General features: G+C 40.9%; 1 protein-coding gene across 2 annotated transcripts in view; it reads left to right on the top strand.

The window, feature by feature from the left end:
- phc2b (polyhomeotic homolog 2b (Drosophila)) overlaps positions 1 to 15676 on the top strand; it is a 46277-nt gene that overhangs the window by 24205 nt on the left and 6396 nt on the right. For both annotated transcript variants that reach the window (XM_051948290.1, XM_051948289.1), the window contains exons 8-11: positions 2157 to 2458; positions 3918 to 4113; positions 10047 to 10255; positions 12155 to 12284. In XM_051948290.1, the coding sequence (XP_051804250.1) occupies positions 2157 to 2458; positions 3918 to 4113; positions 10047 to 10255; positions 12155 to 12284 (837 nt within the window). The remainder of the gene's footprint in view (positions 1 to 2156; positions 2459 to 3917; positions 4114 to 10046; positions 10256 to 12154; positions 12285 to 15676) is intronic.

Genomic DNA, 15676 nt, shown 5'->3' on the forward strand with positions numbered 1-15676 from the left:
AGGTATTTTGGCCCACTCCTCATGAGCAAACAGCTCCAGTTGTCTCAGGTTTGATGGGTGTCTTCTCCAAATGGCATGTTTCAGCTCCTTCCACATATGTTCAATGGGATTCAGATCTGGGCTCATAGAAGGCCACTTTAGAATAGTCCAACGCTTTTCTCTCAGCCATTCTTGGGTGTTTTTGGCTGTGTGTTTTGGATCGTTGTCCTGTTGGAAGACCCATGACCTGCGACTGAGACCAAGCTTTCTGACACTAGGCAGCACATTTCTCTCCAGAATGCCTTGATAGTCTTCAGATTTCATCGTACCTTGCACACTTTCAAGACACCCTGTGCCAGATGCAGCAAAGCAGCCCCAAAACATTACTGAGCCTCCTCCATGTTTCACCGTAGGGACAGTGTTCTTTTCTTCGTATGCTTGGTTTTTGAGTCTATGAACATAGAGTTGATGTGCCTTACCAAAAAGCTCCAGTTTGGTCTCATCTGTCCAAAGGACATTCTCCCAGAAGCTTTGTGGCTTGTCAACATGCATTTTTGCAAATTCCAGTCTGGCTTTTTTATGAGTTTTTTTCAGCAGTGGTGTCCTCCTTGGTCGTCTCCCATGAAGTCCACTTTGGCTCAAACAACGACGAATGGTGCGATCTGACACTGATGTACCTTGGCCTTGGAGTTCACCTTTAATTTCTTTGGAGGTTGCTCTGGGCTCTTTGGATACAATTCCAACGATCCGTCTCTTCAATTTGTCATCAATTTTCCTCTTGCGGCCACGTCCAGGGAGGTTGGCTACTGTCCCGTGGGTCTTGAACTTCTGAATAATATGAGCCACTGTTGTCACAGGAACTTCAAGCTGTTTAGAGATGGTCTTATAGCCTTTACCTTTAAGATGTTTGTCTATAATTTTTTTTCGGATGTCCTGGGACAATTCTCTCCTTCGCTTTCTGTTGTCCATGTTCAGTGTGGTACACACCTTTTCACCAAACAGCAGGGTGACTACTTGTCTCCCTTTAAATAGGCAGACTGACTGATTATGAGTTTGGAAACACCTGTGATGTCAATTAAATGACACACCTGAGTTAATCATGTCACTCTGGTCAAATAGTTTTCAATCTTTTATAGAGGTACCATCATTTTTGTCCAGGCCTGTTTCATTAGTTTGTTTTTTTAAATAATTATGTTAATCAACAATTCAAAAGTAATGGCTGTTTTTGATTATTTAATTTTCAATAAATTTTTATTTATTGTTACTTTTGTGAGTTTCAAGTGATTTCAGTGAGAATTGTGGGTTTTTCCTTCTTTAACTGAGGGGTACCAACAATTTTGTCCACGTGTGTATATCATGGTAGAGACTGCGATTTCGTAGAATTGGAGTTTCTACTGGTAGAGATTGCGATCGCAATCTCTACCAGTAGAAACTCCAATCCTACCAGTAGAGATTTGTCAGGGCTAAGGTTAGACTTTTAAGGTTAGGGTCAGGGCAGGGGTCAGATTTAAAGGTCAGGGTTAGTTAAGGTTAGGGTCAGGGGTCAGATTTAAAGACTCCAATCGCAATCTCTACTGGTAGAAACTCCAATTCTATCAAATCGCAGTCTCTACCCTGACATATATATATATATATATATATATATATATATATATATATATATATGTGTATATATATTCCAATGATTTTAGTTTTTATCTTTGCAAAGAAAGGTGAAAAACTTCTTTACAATTTTTCAGGAGCTCAAGGTGCTGTCAAATACACTGGTGAATGAAGAAATAATCTATTTGTATTGCAGAAGCTGGAACAGAGTTTTCTCTCAGACAAAGCAAGTTGCACATTTAGCCAATAGTATCCCCACTAGTGACTTCAGTATCAGAGGTGGCTAAAATTGGCTGTTACCAAACTTTAGTTCCAACTAAAGTAAAATCAAATAATACCTGTTTTACATTGCAGACATTCAAGAATTAAATAGTACTTAATGTCAGTCTGACACATTGGTTTCCTCTTTTTACCTACAAACATCTGTGGTTGCAGTAACAACAATGAGCAGAGATTTGCACACCATAGTGTACTGGCAGCCACCTCGATGTTTGGCCTTGATGAGTTGCTACTGAAGTGTTGAGGTTAGTGGACACCACAGTTGATTGATTTCGTCTCTGTTGTTCTCATTACAGCATACGCGCAGATTCAGCCTCATTCATTGGTTCAGCAGCACAAGCAGCAGCAGTTTGTGGTCCAGCAGAGCCAAGGTTCCCAAAGGACAACGGGCCAGTTGCTGCAGACGGCCTCCATTCAGCCGTCACAGCACCCTATCCCTGTGCTGCCCAAACCTGGTCCACACCAGCCTCACACACCCAGCCAGCAGGCCACTATCTTCCACTCCACCATCAGCCCTCACGCCCTACACTCCTCCCTCAACCATGCCAAAGCTCAGCCCGTCCAGCTCACTGCCATCAACCTACAAATACAGCCAACGGTATGTACAGATGCACACAACAATGTCTTAAACAAAAGGCCTTGATCAGCAATGGAACATTTTCAAAGCTTCTTTTATCTGCATTGTTTGCATCCATGACATGGTAGATAGCAGTCTTTTAGCTTTTGGCGGCTCTTGCTACGTTTCTTCTGCCTGTGGATTAGTAATGAAACCATTTCAGGGCTCTATCATGTCTCTCACACATGTGCTTGCAAATTCAAAGATCATGTAAATAGCTCAGAAACATTTAGAGGTCGAACAGTCCACACTCGCCATTATTTAAAAGCAGAATTATTTGTTTTAATACTTAGCTGATTTAGATCATTCACATTTATTCTGATAAAGGAAAATATTTGACCATTCTCTTGAATATACTTTCCACCTTTCTCATACCACTATACTACAGCTATAGAGAGATATCCCTCTTACAGTATCGTGCTGCACATTATCCATTGTAGATGTTTCAAAATGATGTAATACATGTGAGTACCGTAATTTCTGGACTATTGAGCGCACCTGAATATAAGCTGCACCCACTCAATTTAAAAAGAAAAGATTTTGTACATATATAAGCCGCACCTGTCTATAAGCTGCAGGTGTCCACATTGTAACATGAGATATTTGCACAGAGGTTTTTTTTTAAACTTTGAATTAAATATATGCTTTTTTCCGAACAGTGCCTGTAACACGGCAGTAAAACGCAGTGAGTCAGTTCTTCACTCTGCCGACTCCAATGTCTCACCATTGATTCATTGATGCCAAGCTTCCATGCAGCAGCTCTATTTTCTTCTTCAACAGGCAGATCGATTGCCTTTAATTTGAAAGCTGTGTCATATGCATTTCTTTGTGTGGCCTTGATGATGAAGGTGTGTGCATGAAATGCAAAATGACTGATCTGAAGAATTTGAACAGTTTCATTGGTTCACTGTGACCTGTTTGGTAATTTTATTGGTCTGATGTGACGAGGCTAAATGTATTGACAGTATGAAGCTCGCCCGAAAAAAATCTGTACATTAGCCGCATCATTGTATAAGCCGCAGGGTTCAAAGCATGAGAAAAAAGTAGCAGCTTATAGTCTGGAAAGTATGGCAATTTGTTGTCTTCTCGTGTCTAAAGTAACAGATTTCTGTTGTCTCTGACATCCTGACTTTTTCTGTTCTTGTACACATCCTTAATTTTAAAGAACAGCAAAAAAAAAAACCTCTGTCTCAAGAACACCCACAGTCTGCGTTTCTCCTCCAAGACATACATGGGAAAAAAACACAGGAATCTTCTGAGTTTGGGATTATTGGTGTAATATTTTCCCACTGGTGTGATATTTTCCAAGCCTAATGGTTTTCACTTTTGGAGTCACTGACATTAAAAACACTAACAGTCCCTGATGGGTGTTTTCATTTCTGTATCAAATATGCTTTCTTATGTCTGCCCTTCTGTCTTTTGTTCCTGATGCATATATTAGGCCTCTCGAATGATTCAGGACAGTAAAGATAAGCCAACCTCACTTGTGGTCAGAGAGACAGGCCAGACTCCCTCCACACAGCAGCAGCAGCAGCAGCAGCAGCAGCAACAGCAACCCACACCTTCTCCATCACAACCCTCCAAGCCTGTAGAGCAGCCCAAGGTCGACCCAGCCACACCAGCTGTTCAGCCACAAGGTAATGACTTGGCAGGAATTTCCAAGCTCCTAAACTGCTCTCTGCGAGATACTCACTTTTTGGGACAAGGGGATTGGTAGCAGTTAAAAATTGTATTAGTTACAACTTGTCACCTCCACAAAATTTAACTTCTCTCCTTAGGTTGGCTTCCACCTGTGTAAATCTTAGGTGGAGGAAAAGAAAACTTAATGCCTACTCTAATTTGTATTTCAGCACATGCTGTGTCAGCACCTTATTTAGTACTACTGTACTTTGTCAATTATCACTTTGTTGTTGTGTCTATGATTCCCTTGTGTTGGGCTCTAGACCCTCAACTGATACCCACAACTTAGGAAAACATTGGAGACATAGTATTATTTAAATATTATTGAATTTATAGGAACGTTTACAGAGCGACTGCTGTAATACGGCACGCCACTGGCTACCCCAGGCATGAAAGATGCACGTAAATGATGCGTATTTGCTGATTAGATCCATGCTGCAAACGTAAAAATAGATTGGTGTTGTATTTATAACTTTTCTATAAGTTGTGCTTGGCCTTTTGACATGGAAATGACTTATGAAGTGCATGTTTTTTAAACGAAACTAACAATATATAGGTAATGACAATTTTTTTCAAACAAAGCCTCCACTTTGGTGTTTTTATGACCCTGGTAGCATTTATTCTGCCAGTATCAGACATCGGCCACTTTATTCCTTCTGTCTTCTGTGGCTATCAAGTTAGCTTACATTACAGTCATTGAAAAAACGTTTCACAGCGCTGTGCTAGAACCAGAAACTATAGATAGTGATCTTAAAATGAAAGCTCAGCGTCTTTTTTTTTTTTTTTTTTTCCACAGCCTTTTGGCTTATGTGCACTGCAGGTGTAATGCAGTAAATTCATTGTTCAATGTAGCCAAAGCAATAGATAGGAAATGTAGAGAGAAAGGGCAGCAATGACAGAAGTCCTGGGAGTGACGTGGGTATGCTAGGGGCATTTTAGCCTACATGGTAAACACCCTTACCACTTAGCCATTAGGTTGCTGGGGGCGGGAGGTTTCTATCTGACATTCTAGCCTGCAGTTTGAACAGACCATAAATCCAGCTTTACTTCTATTCACAACAATCAAAAAGACATTCATTGTTTAAATATGTATAAGCGGTTACCTCCAGAAGACAGTGGACCCATTTGGCACATGTTGTAGTTCTGTTGGAGTTTGTAACATTGACCTGGCCAACATATGTTTTGTCCACTCCTGTTCTACATACATTAAGTGGGCAAAAAAGTAGAATAAGGTCACATCCCACAATTCATGGTCTTTTAATTGTCAAACTTGAGAAATATGACAGAAGAATTTATTACGTGGCTGTTCTATTTGATTGCATGAAATTGCACAATAGTACGAGCTCATAAATGGGTAATTCATTGTTTTAGCACTAAGCTGGCACACAGGTGTGCTGCCTTTCACATTTATGTTTGAACTTGGGGCATTTTACACCAAAAGGATTTGGAGTCATTTACAGAGGCAGCTGTGAGTGTTTCAGTTTTATAAACACACATGACTGTTTATTGACATTTCCCATTTAATGAGGATGAGACCGGTGACCTTTACAGTCCAATAAACAATGTCTGAGGCTTTCTTGTGTAATAAACCTTTATGACAGCTGATTGGAAGAATCCGAGTTTGTAGACCTTACAAACCTAATTTTCATATTTAAGTAACAAAATGTGGATAGACTCTGAAGTCTTACATGTATAATCCAGTCAAGATGCTTTAGCTGTATGTATTAAGAAAAGCCCAGAAATGTTGCAGTGTCAGTAAAATGTATTTTAGCATGGCTATATTTTATGCTTAATGTGCAAATTTTGTCAGCTAGGTGATTAAGCTAGGTGATTTTTCCTTGCTTTCTCACCCCTCCCTCTTCTCCCATCCCTCCCCCTTGCCCTCTTCTGTCCTTCTCAACCCGCCCGGCCAGCAGGCAGATGGGTCCCCCCTATTTAGAGCCGGGTTCTGCTCGAGGTTTCTTCCCTGTTAAAAGGGTGTTTTTCCTTGCCACTGTCGCCTTTGGGCTTGCTCTGGGGGTCAGGCATATGGGTTCTGTAAAGCGTCTTGAGACGATTTGACTGTAATTGACGCTATATAAATAAAATTGAATTGAATTGAATTAAGATAAAAGGTTGACAGTTTTAAGATACTTGGAGAGGATGAGTATCCAGCAGCTATACTCTGAATCCATTTCTGTGCTCACATTTCCTCTTTTAGGGTTGGTAATAGTCCTAATAATATGCATCTAATGAAATGAGCTGTTATGTAAACCACAAATGGGGCAGTGAGTTGGGTGTGATCTGCAGAGCAAAGAACTCTTTTGGTAATCTCCTGGCTACAGGGTCTGCTAAAGATATGCCCCTAATTTCATTTTGTGTATTTCAGAAACATCTCATTTCAGGAGGACGCATCCAGACAACAGCTACTTTACATGTTGCTTATTGTGCATTTAAAGTTAAAAGCTACAAATATTATCTACACTGCATTTATAAAACAAGCTTTCTGTTCGCTCTGTACTAAGAGATATACAGAAAAACTGTATGCTGCCTTAAAAGTGTTTTAAAAGTGTATAAAAAGAGGAGTGGGCGTTGTACAGTGGGTACGGAAATAAATTTGCAAAAATTTCTACATTTCTGTTTTTTTCTGTCAAGATGGGGTGCTGAGTGTACATTAATGAGAAATAAAATGAACTTTTTTGATTTTGGCAAATGGCTGCAATGACACAGAGAGTGAAAAATTTCAAGGGGTCTGAATACTTTGCGTACCCACTGTATTGATGGCACACTGGAGCTGCAGCTTACCTGTGTTTTTTGAAATAATTTAAAGAATATATGCAAAACTCTATGTTCTTTTAAGGTTTTTTGGAGTGTCGGGAAATTCAACATATACAATCGAAACCCTTTTTGAAATAAATGTCATTTTTTTGTATCTTGTAGAGGGAGTGGTTTTATGGAGGCATACATGTCTTGGAGATCCACACCTATCACCCAATAGGAAAAGCCATGCAATTTGTAGGATCAATTAATGAAAGTAACATGTTATAGATAACATGTTTGGGGGGAAAAAACACTTAATATGTAGTATACATTTGGTGTATTTGTCTGGCATAGTCTCATTGAACTGATTTAGCTTTACATCAGTTACGTATGTTGGCATCAGCCAGTTATAATGAATTAATCTGAGGCGCTCGTGTATTGTCTGAAGATGAGTTGCAGCACTGGTGGATTTCCACTTCTCTGCCAAAATTGCGGTTTCCAGATCTTTGTTCCAAAGCGGGTAGCTTATATTGTGAGCTCTCAGATGAGCAAGATGTGAGTGTATTGTAGAATTCAGATATGATGCTCTCTAAAAACTGTCCTTGTTATCAGTGTTTCAATGAAGTGACTTTCAGGGTTTAGTATGTATTTTGTTTTGATTTGCTTTTACAAAGCTTCTAAGTGTAGGAATTTTTAGAAAAGTATTTTCTGTTCAGATTAAACTTGTGCTCCAGTTGTTCAAAATACATCATAATATCATAATTTCAAAGCTAAAATTCCAGCAGGTTTTAAATGTAACATCGTCTCTCTTGGTGTAAAAAAAAAATCCATACTGGGCTGTATTGTGATAAGAGAATCTGGTTCTTCTAGATGTTTTCTTACATCATATGAGCTTTTAATAATCGTGTCTAATTATTGGGTTGCTGGTCTGTCTTTGTAGATTTTTCACTGTGTCTGAGTACTGGTACCTGTGAAGAGGGAGTCTCAGTTTCCATTTCTGTCCAGTAAGGACTATCTTTTGTTGAGAAGTAAAACATGACGAGACATTTTAAGTTAAAATTGCATCAGAGAATGTAACCAGTCACAGAATAGCTGCAAATTATGTTTCCAACAAATATGGCAAAGTCTGAAGTTTTGCTTTGCAGCTTAAGTTATGAGATGATGGCATAACAAATGTAGCGATGGATAGACGGACTGGAGAGTAGTTTGTTTGCAACATTACTCAAAAAAAGACTAATGGATTTGGATGAAATTTTCAAGGAAGGTCAAAAATGACACAAGGACCAATTGATTAGATCTTAGCAGTGATGCGCCTTATAATCTGGATCCCCAGCTTTATTGAAGATTTCTGTGTGAGATAGCGGCACAGCATCACTGTAACCATGACAACAAGTGAACACTACATCACCTGATTCTGATTCTGCTACAAATCCACAGCTGCAGCTTATCAGGACTTATCCTTCAGAAATGATACTACGACTGAGCAGCCTTGACGGAGTACTGTGCTGTCTGAGTGCTTTTCTTGATTATTTTACTTTTTTTGGTGGATTGTTTCTTTTAATGACAGCACATCTACTTGAATGAAAATATTGTACAAAAACAATTCCACCCATCACTAGTTTGAGGGAACACTGAAGCCTGTTTTTTCATGACGATTGTTAGTTTGAGGAAACAAAAATCAGAACCAGAAAATCCATGTAATATACAGACGTTGTGCATAAGTTGAGAGCACTGAGGGGCTCCTGTCTGGTCGAGGTCCCTCTTAAATCCCATTTACAGCCCTGCTGAAAACATGCCTGCTGGTGATGTGAATTAATATTGTGTCATGGCTAAACTGGCCGCGGTCGCTGGGAGTAAAATACGACATTTCGGTAGCTGACTTAAAGCTGTAGGCTCTGTTCACTTCAGTGTGACTCTGGCTTGAGGCTAATGGTCGAAACATGTTGATGAGCTGCGGCAGCCTGAGGAGGATCAGGGCTGTGGGAGGAAACAGGGAGGCGGACCTTGTTGAAAGCTTTTCATTTAGGGCTGTGAAGCGGCGCTGCAGCCTGAAGCAGCTCAGAGCAGCAGCAGATCGGTGCGTGTCCGTCTGTTTGTCTGTGCGTGTGTGTGTGTGTGTGTCTGTGTGTGTCGGATCATTAGAACAACAAACAAAACGCACATGTTTTCTTTGTGAACACAGCGAAAGTTGCGCGGTAAGAAAACTCTTCTTTTTAACATTCACGGCTTTAAGATGACAAAGCATGGCGGCTTATTGTTTACTTTCGCTTTTGAGGGTTTGTAGTAGCATAGCCGAGGCGTACTTATGATGGTAGAATCGATCACACACAGATTTGGGTGTGTTGTGTGTTGTTGGCCATCACTGTGTGGGTTTGTCACTTACCTTGTTCAGGTGTTGTTGCACCGTCGACAGCTTAAACGTTTTTAAATGAGCGACAGGCAAATGGATGACCTAGTAAGAAGGTTTACATGGAGATAGCAATAATGTGACAATTATGTGTTTAGTTTACATAATATAACGGAATATGCACATATTTCTTAATATCTGACACTTTTTCAAACCTTTATTGTCTCGCAAATAAAAACAAAAGATAAAGATTTGCCTTCGAGATATATGGCTTTAATCATTAGTTGATCTATGTATACACAGAATTTCAGCAAATGTATTGATTCATCCACTGCAGACTCCAAAGTATAGCTGATATCTTTAAATGTTTTGTTTTTGTCACCTTAATGTCTCACCTCTCTAAATATTGTTTTTTTTTTAAATCCGATACAACAAAGAAAAGATGTTTGTCATTTCTACTTCAAAATGTACTTAAACAGTGAATGTGGAGCTGCTGTTTATTTTTATTCACTGATAATTTTTCTTAGTCTGTAAGTCAGCAATAGTTTTCCTATAATATGTTACTAAATAGCAGGAAGAAACACTTACTATATGTTGCTGGAATTGGCCTATTCAAACTGCAACTATCCAGAAGTATTCAGCTTGCCATCACATATACCAAGGGATGCATCAAATATTCAGTTTTGACAAGCTGAAACCAGAGAATATGCTTCCTTTTTGTCTTTAAATATGACTGAAATGATTTATGAATTCCAGTTCTGACAGCCCCTTGTATATTAACTGGATTCATTTCTTGGTTTGAAGGGGGCTCAGCCAAGAGGCCAAGTGCGGCACAGGGGACCCCACCTCCAGCCATGACCTCAGGAAATGAGAGTGAGACGCCCACTGTGACGGGGAGCACACCACAAAATGGTGAGAACAAACCGCCCCAGGCCATCGTCAAGCCCCAGGTCCTCACACATGTCATCGAAGGCTTTGTCATCCAGGAGGGCGCTGAGCCGTTCCCTGTGTGCGTAAGTACCCCATCTCTGCTGTGCAGGCAGAGTAACATGATAAACAACCGAGCGCCGCCACACTCTCCAGTGTACACGTCTGCAGGGAGCTGTCAGCAGGCAAACACAAACTTTCTGGTACTGCTAGTAGTGACAGCTTGCAGCCTCTGTTTGATTCAGTCATTAATTACAGGTAGATCCGACTCCAGCAGTGAAAGAATACAGATGGATGAATGTATGTGTGTAATGAGCATAACGATGCTTCTTTAATCTGAGCCATCTCCTTTTAAAGTTGATGCCCTATTATCTGATTTTGTTCAAAGAGTAGATCTGTAAGCCTGACTTAACATTTATGTCTTCCCATCTGTATTAATCATTGGAAAAAAAAAGTGTTAAGACTGAACAACACAATGACATGTGCTTGTTGTCAATTCTCCACTTTGAGCTCTCTGCCTCCTACTGGACATATGGTGTAAATACTCGCTGTTATTGCATACATAAAGAGCTGAACAAGCACACAGCATTGGATGCTGACAAACATAATCTAAGAATGCAGTGTTTGTATTTTAAAGATGTCAGAATGATTCACTGAGTTAAGGACGATTGTTATTCATTAAACATTACAGTTCTTCTAGTAATTGCTTAGGTCTTCTTCTTATGAAACACTAAACATTTTAGGTACTATTTTCTTGATTTTCTTAAACAATCCAGAGTTTTTAAAATTTTTATAGTTCCAAATGTTTGCCTAATTTAATAGTTGACTAATTGTTACAGCACTATTAAAGGGGAACTTCGTTTTTTTTCAACCTGGGGTCTGTTCTCATATGTCATTTCATACATGTGAGTGATGGAGAAACTAATTTTCGACATAGCTCCAGTATTTAGCCAGGCAGTCAGCTTAGCAGCTCAGCTAGCGAAAAGTATGGGGCAAGTGGGCCCCCCCGTGTCAAAGTCCACCCTAACGTGCTTTTTTTCCCACACTGACCGGCTCAGATAGTCTCAACAAGTGTCCCACAACATACTAGAGATGAGAAGTGAACGAAAACCTCCGCATTACCTGGCGATCGCTCTTTGTTGTGGTCTGTATCCAAAGCTCAGGACACTAGAAAGCAAATCTCGTTCTGAAATCGCGCGATAGCTCGCGCCAAAGCCGGTGTTTTTTTCTGGTGTTTTTTTGTGTCAATTATGGGAAAAAAAGCACGTTAGGGTGGACTTTGGCGCGGGGGTTCCACTTGCCCCATATTTTTCGCTAGCTGAGCTGTCACTCAGCTTGTACACAAAATAGCGTGAAGCTAAAACAGAACACCAAGCAGCAGTGACTCAGTATTTTGGGGCATCTTCAGACAATACAAGCATCTCTGGGTGAGGTTAACGGAGTAGCCTGCAGGAGCTCACAGCACCCAGAGCAGCATAAAGCATTGAAGGTATTGACATCAAGCACTTGCTGAGCAGACTATCACTAATGATAATCTGTGACCGTTCTTGACTGGCCCAGCAAGAGCCCTGACCTAAGTGTGCCGTTTTTTCTCCACCACCTGCATTGTACAATACATGGCAGATCCATGTATTGTACAATGCAGGTGGTGGAGAAAAAACGGCACACACCGAGATACACCTGCTAAATGTGCAACCAGTGTACATGAACAGTTTCACTTGACAGATTTTTAGTGGCATGTGTGACCAAAATGGTCGCACTCAGGACCCCTGCTTTGTTTAAGCCTGTAAATGGATACTAAATTATCCAGGATATGTAGTCGTAGTAGTTATGCTCTTTGCTTTGTTGTTGTTGCTGCTGTTATTTTTAATTGTAGCTATTCAAATACAGTCAATTATGTTGTCTTTATTCACATTCTTTCTTATTCCTGGAGGTCGTAGCCCTTCATTTTGGTACATAAGGTAATATTTTGTACCTCACACCAGGTGGAGCGTCTGCCCATTCTCATTGACAGCCCAAAGAAGCTGGATCATCAGCTCTCCTCAGACCCCGACAAAACGCCGGTCAGCAATGCAGCAAACACAGACTCTGAGCCCGAGGACATAACCCAGCCAGGTGAGACAAACCAGACTCAAGTGCAACTAGACGAGCCCCCAGTAGATGGCAGAACCATGCCTATGCATGATACTCTGTATCAATTTTGATCATCCTATGTATATCCCTTCCTACTTGATCTGCTGACCTGTAACTCCACAACTGAGCAGGGGACCTTAGACTGATCTTCAGTGCCAAGTTTGATTATCCTGACTTCAGCACTTGCAGAGATATCTGACCAGACATACGTACATGCCCACATACATACTTACCCAGCCAGATACTGCACCGAATGCAGTAACCCCGCTGATGTACGTCAGGCGTGGTTAATAAGTTGTATATACTTGTTTGTTTAGCTTTGTCCTGTTCAGAAAGCACATTGCCGCGCTTTCTCTCCACATTCTTTTTCTCCATCGCCAATGAATTGATAGTGTATGAAACTGCGACATAGCCATGAATCAGTCTCATAATGTGGATAGGTCCGTTTACAAATTCATGGTTGCTGCACAGAGCCTCTGTGATAAATGATGACCAGAGCCAGTTCTGCTCACACCAAGGATGCTCTCAGTGTAACGAAATTGGACTGCATATCTTAACCAAACCACTAAAAATGTGTATCGCTTTGTTTTTTTCTCCTTAATTTAAAGGCAGCCTGCTGAATAGTGTTAACGTCATTGTTTTTGTTTTCCTAAACTTTTATTTAGAACGGTGGGGTATAAATATAATATATTGGTACAGTAAGACGAAAAAAAAAATAAATATATATATATATATATATATACTATGCTTGCACTAGGAATTTGAAATGAAGAGCCACTGTGGCTCACTCATAAGAATAACAATGAGCCACAACGGGGCGGCATGGCTCAGTGGGTAGAGTGGCCGTCTTGCAACCGGAGGGTTGCCGGTTCGATCCTCGGCCCGTCCTGCTCATGTCGAGGTGTCCCTGAGCAAGACACCTAACCCCTAATTGCTCCTGATGGGTCGTGGTTAGCACCTTGCATGGCAGCTTCCGCCATCAGTGTGTGAATGGGTGAATGTGACGTATAATGTAAAGTGCTTTGGGTACCTTGCAGGTATAGTAAAGCGCTATATAAATACAGACCATTTACAAAAAGCCACAAATTTCTGTGTCAGTGATAGTGGAAAAAATGGAGTCTTGTAGGCTGGTTTGCTTCATGCTGCAATTAAAGTATTTAAAAACATATATGTGAATGTTCGGGATGGGGTGGGGGGTTTGCCCCACACACAACGTGAAATGTTTAAGTCTCAGTCCTGAATATAAATATCATCACTGTGAGTCTATATCATTTTTGCTAAACTTTCAGATCCAAATTTAATGTTATTTTTGTAAAAACAGGCAGTCAGGGGTGAAGACACATTCCCATGTATATATGCATTTGGCCATTTAACAACCTGTAACTGAAACATGTTCATGATCAAAACTTTTTGACCCATAAGAATATTAATTTCATGTCCAATTTACCTTCTTTTCCTCCTATGTCCAATTCTTCAACCCTCACTATGTACCGTATCTCACAACTGTAGCATAAACTCAACAAAAACCTCCTCTTTCTCGCTTTTCCTGATTGCAAATGACTCGCCTTGTGGCACACTGTTCAGAGATTTCATGCAGTAAAAATAGCATGCTTTTCTGTGATTGGCCGAGAGCGGGTCATGACCCGGGCACGTGATCAAGATTCGGGTGGCTCCGACCATTTCCGACGCCTGCCGAGAGAAAAAGTTTGTTTTTCTTATATTATCGCTCGGCCGTTTCGAAGAAAAGTAAGTCATTATTTGCTTTTTACAAGAAAAATAGAGCGCCACTGTGGCTCACATGGTTCAGAATGACTGCGCCATCCAGCAAAACGGTGCGCCAATGGCACTGTGGCAGTCGGCTAGCCCAAGCCTATATATATATATATATATATATATATATATATATATATATACACACACACACACACATAGTGGGTACGGAAAGTATTCAGACCCCTTGGAATTTTTCACTCTCTGTGTCATTGCAGCCATTTGCCAAAATCAAAAAAGTTAATTTTATTTCTCATTAATGTACACTCAGCACCCCATCTTGACAGAAAAAAACTGAAATGTAGATTTTTTTTTGCAAATTTATTAAAAAAGAAAAACTGAAATATCACATGGGCATAAGTATTCAGACCCTGTGCTCAGTATTGAGTAGAAGCACACTTTTCAGCTAGTACAGCCATGAGTCTTCTTGGGAATGACGCAACAAGTTTTTCACACCTGGATTTGGGGATCCTCTGCCATTCTTCCTTTCAGATCCTCTCCAGTTCTGTCAGGTTGGATGGTGAACGTTGGTGGACAGCCATTTTGAGGTCTCTCCAGAGATGCTCAATTGGGTTTAGGTCAGGGCTCTTGCTGGGCCAGTCAAGAACGGTCACAGAGTTGTTCTGAAGCCACTCCTTTGTTATTTTAGCTGTGTGCTTAGGGTCATTGTCCTGTTGAAAGCTGAACCTTCAGCCCAGTCTGAGGTCCTGAGCACTCTGGAAGAGGTTTTCCTCCAGGATATCTCTGTACTTGGCCGCATTCATCCTTCCTTCAATTGCAACCAGTCGTCCTGTCCCTGCAGCTGAAAAACACCCCCACAACATGATGCTCCCACCACCATGTTTCACTGTAGGGATTGTATTGGGCAGGGGATGAGCAGTGCCTGGTTTTCTCCACACATACCGCTTAGAATTAACACCAAAAAGTTCAATCTTGGTCTCATCAGACCCGAGAATCTTATTTCTCATAGTCTGGGAGTCCTTCATGTGTTTTTTGGCAAACTCTATGCGGGCTTTCATGTGTCTTGCACTGAGGAGAGGCTTCCGTCGGGCCACTCTGCCATAAAGCCCCGACTGGTGGAGGGCTGCAGTGATAGTTGACTTTGTGGAACTTTCTCCTATCTCCCGACTGCATCTCTGGAGCTCAGCCACAGTGATCTTTGGGTTCTTCTTTACCTCTCTCACCAAGGCTCTTCTCCCACCATTGCTCAGTTTGGCTGGACGGCCAGGTCTAGGAAGAGTTGTGGTCGTCCCAAACTTCTTCCATTTGAGGATTATGGAGCACAGTGGCCTTTTTGATTTTGGCAAATGGCTGCAATGACACAGAGAGTGAAAAATTTCAAGGGGTCTGAATACTTTCCGTAGTGTGTGTGTGTGTGTGTGTGTGTGTGTGTGTACCAGTGCACATTCTATATTTGACTGTATTGACAAATTGTATTTTAAAACAAACAGAAATAGTACCAGATAACCTCAGGCCTAAAGATGGTACATTATAAGCACTGGAAGCACCCACCTAAACCCAAAGCACACACACACACTCTATGCCTCACTTTGAAGGGGCAGATGCCATTAGATATATATATTTCTGCATGGAATTTGCATGTT

The sequence above is a fragment of the Acanthochromis polyacanthus genome, chromosome 5, assembly GCF_021347895.1.
Source record: "Acanthochromis polyacanthus isolate Apoly-LR-REF ecotype Palm Island chromosome 5, KAUST_Apoly_ChrSc, whole genome shotgun sequence".
Lineage (NCBI taxonomy): Eukaryota > Metazoa > Chordata > Actinopteri > Pomacentridae > Acanthochromis > Acanthochromis polyacanthus.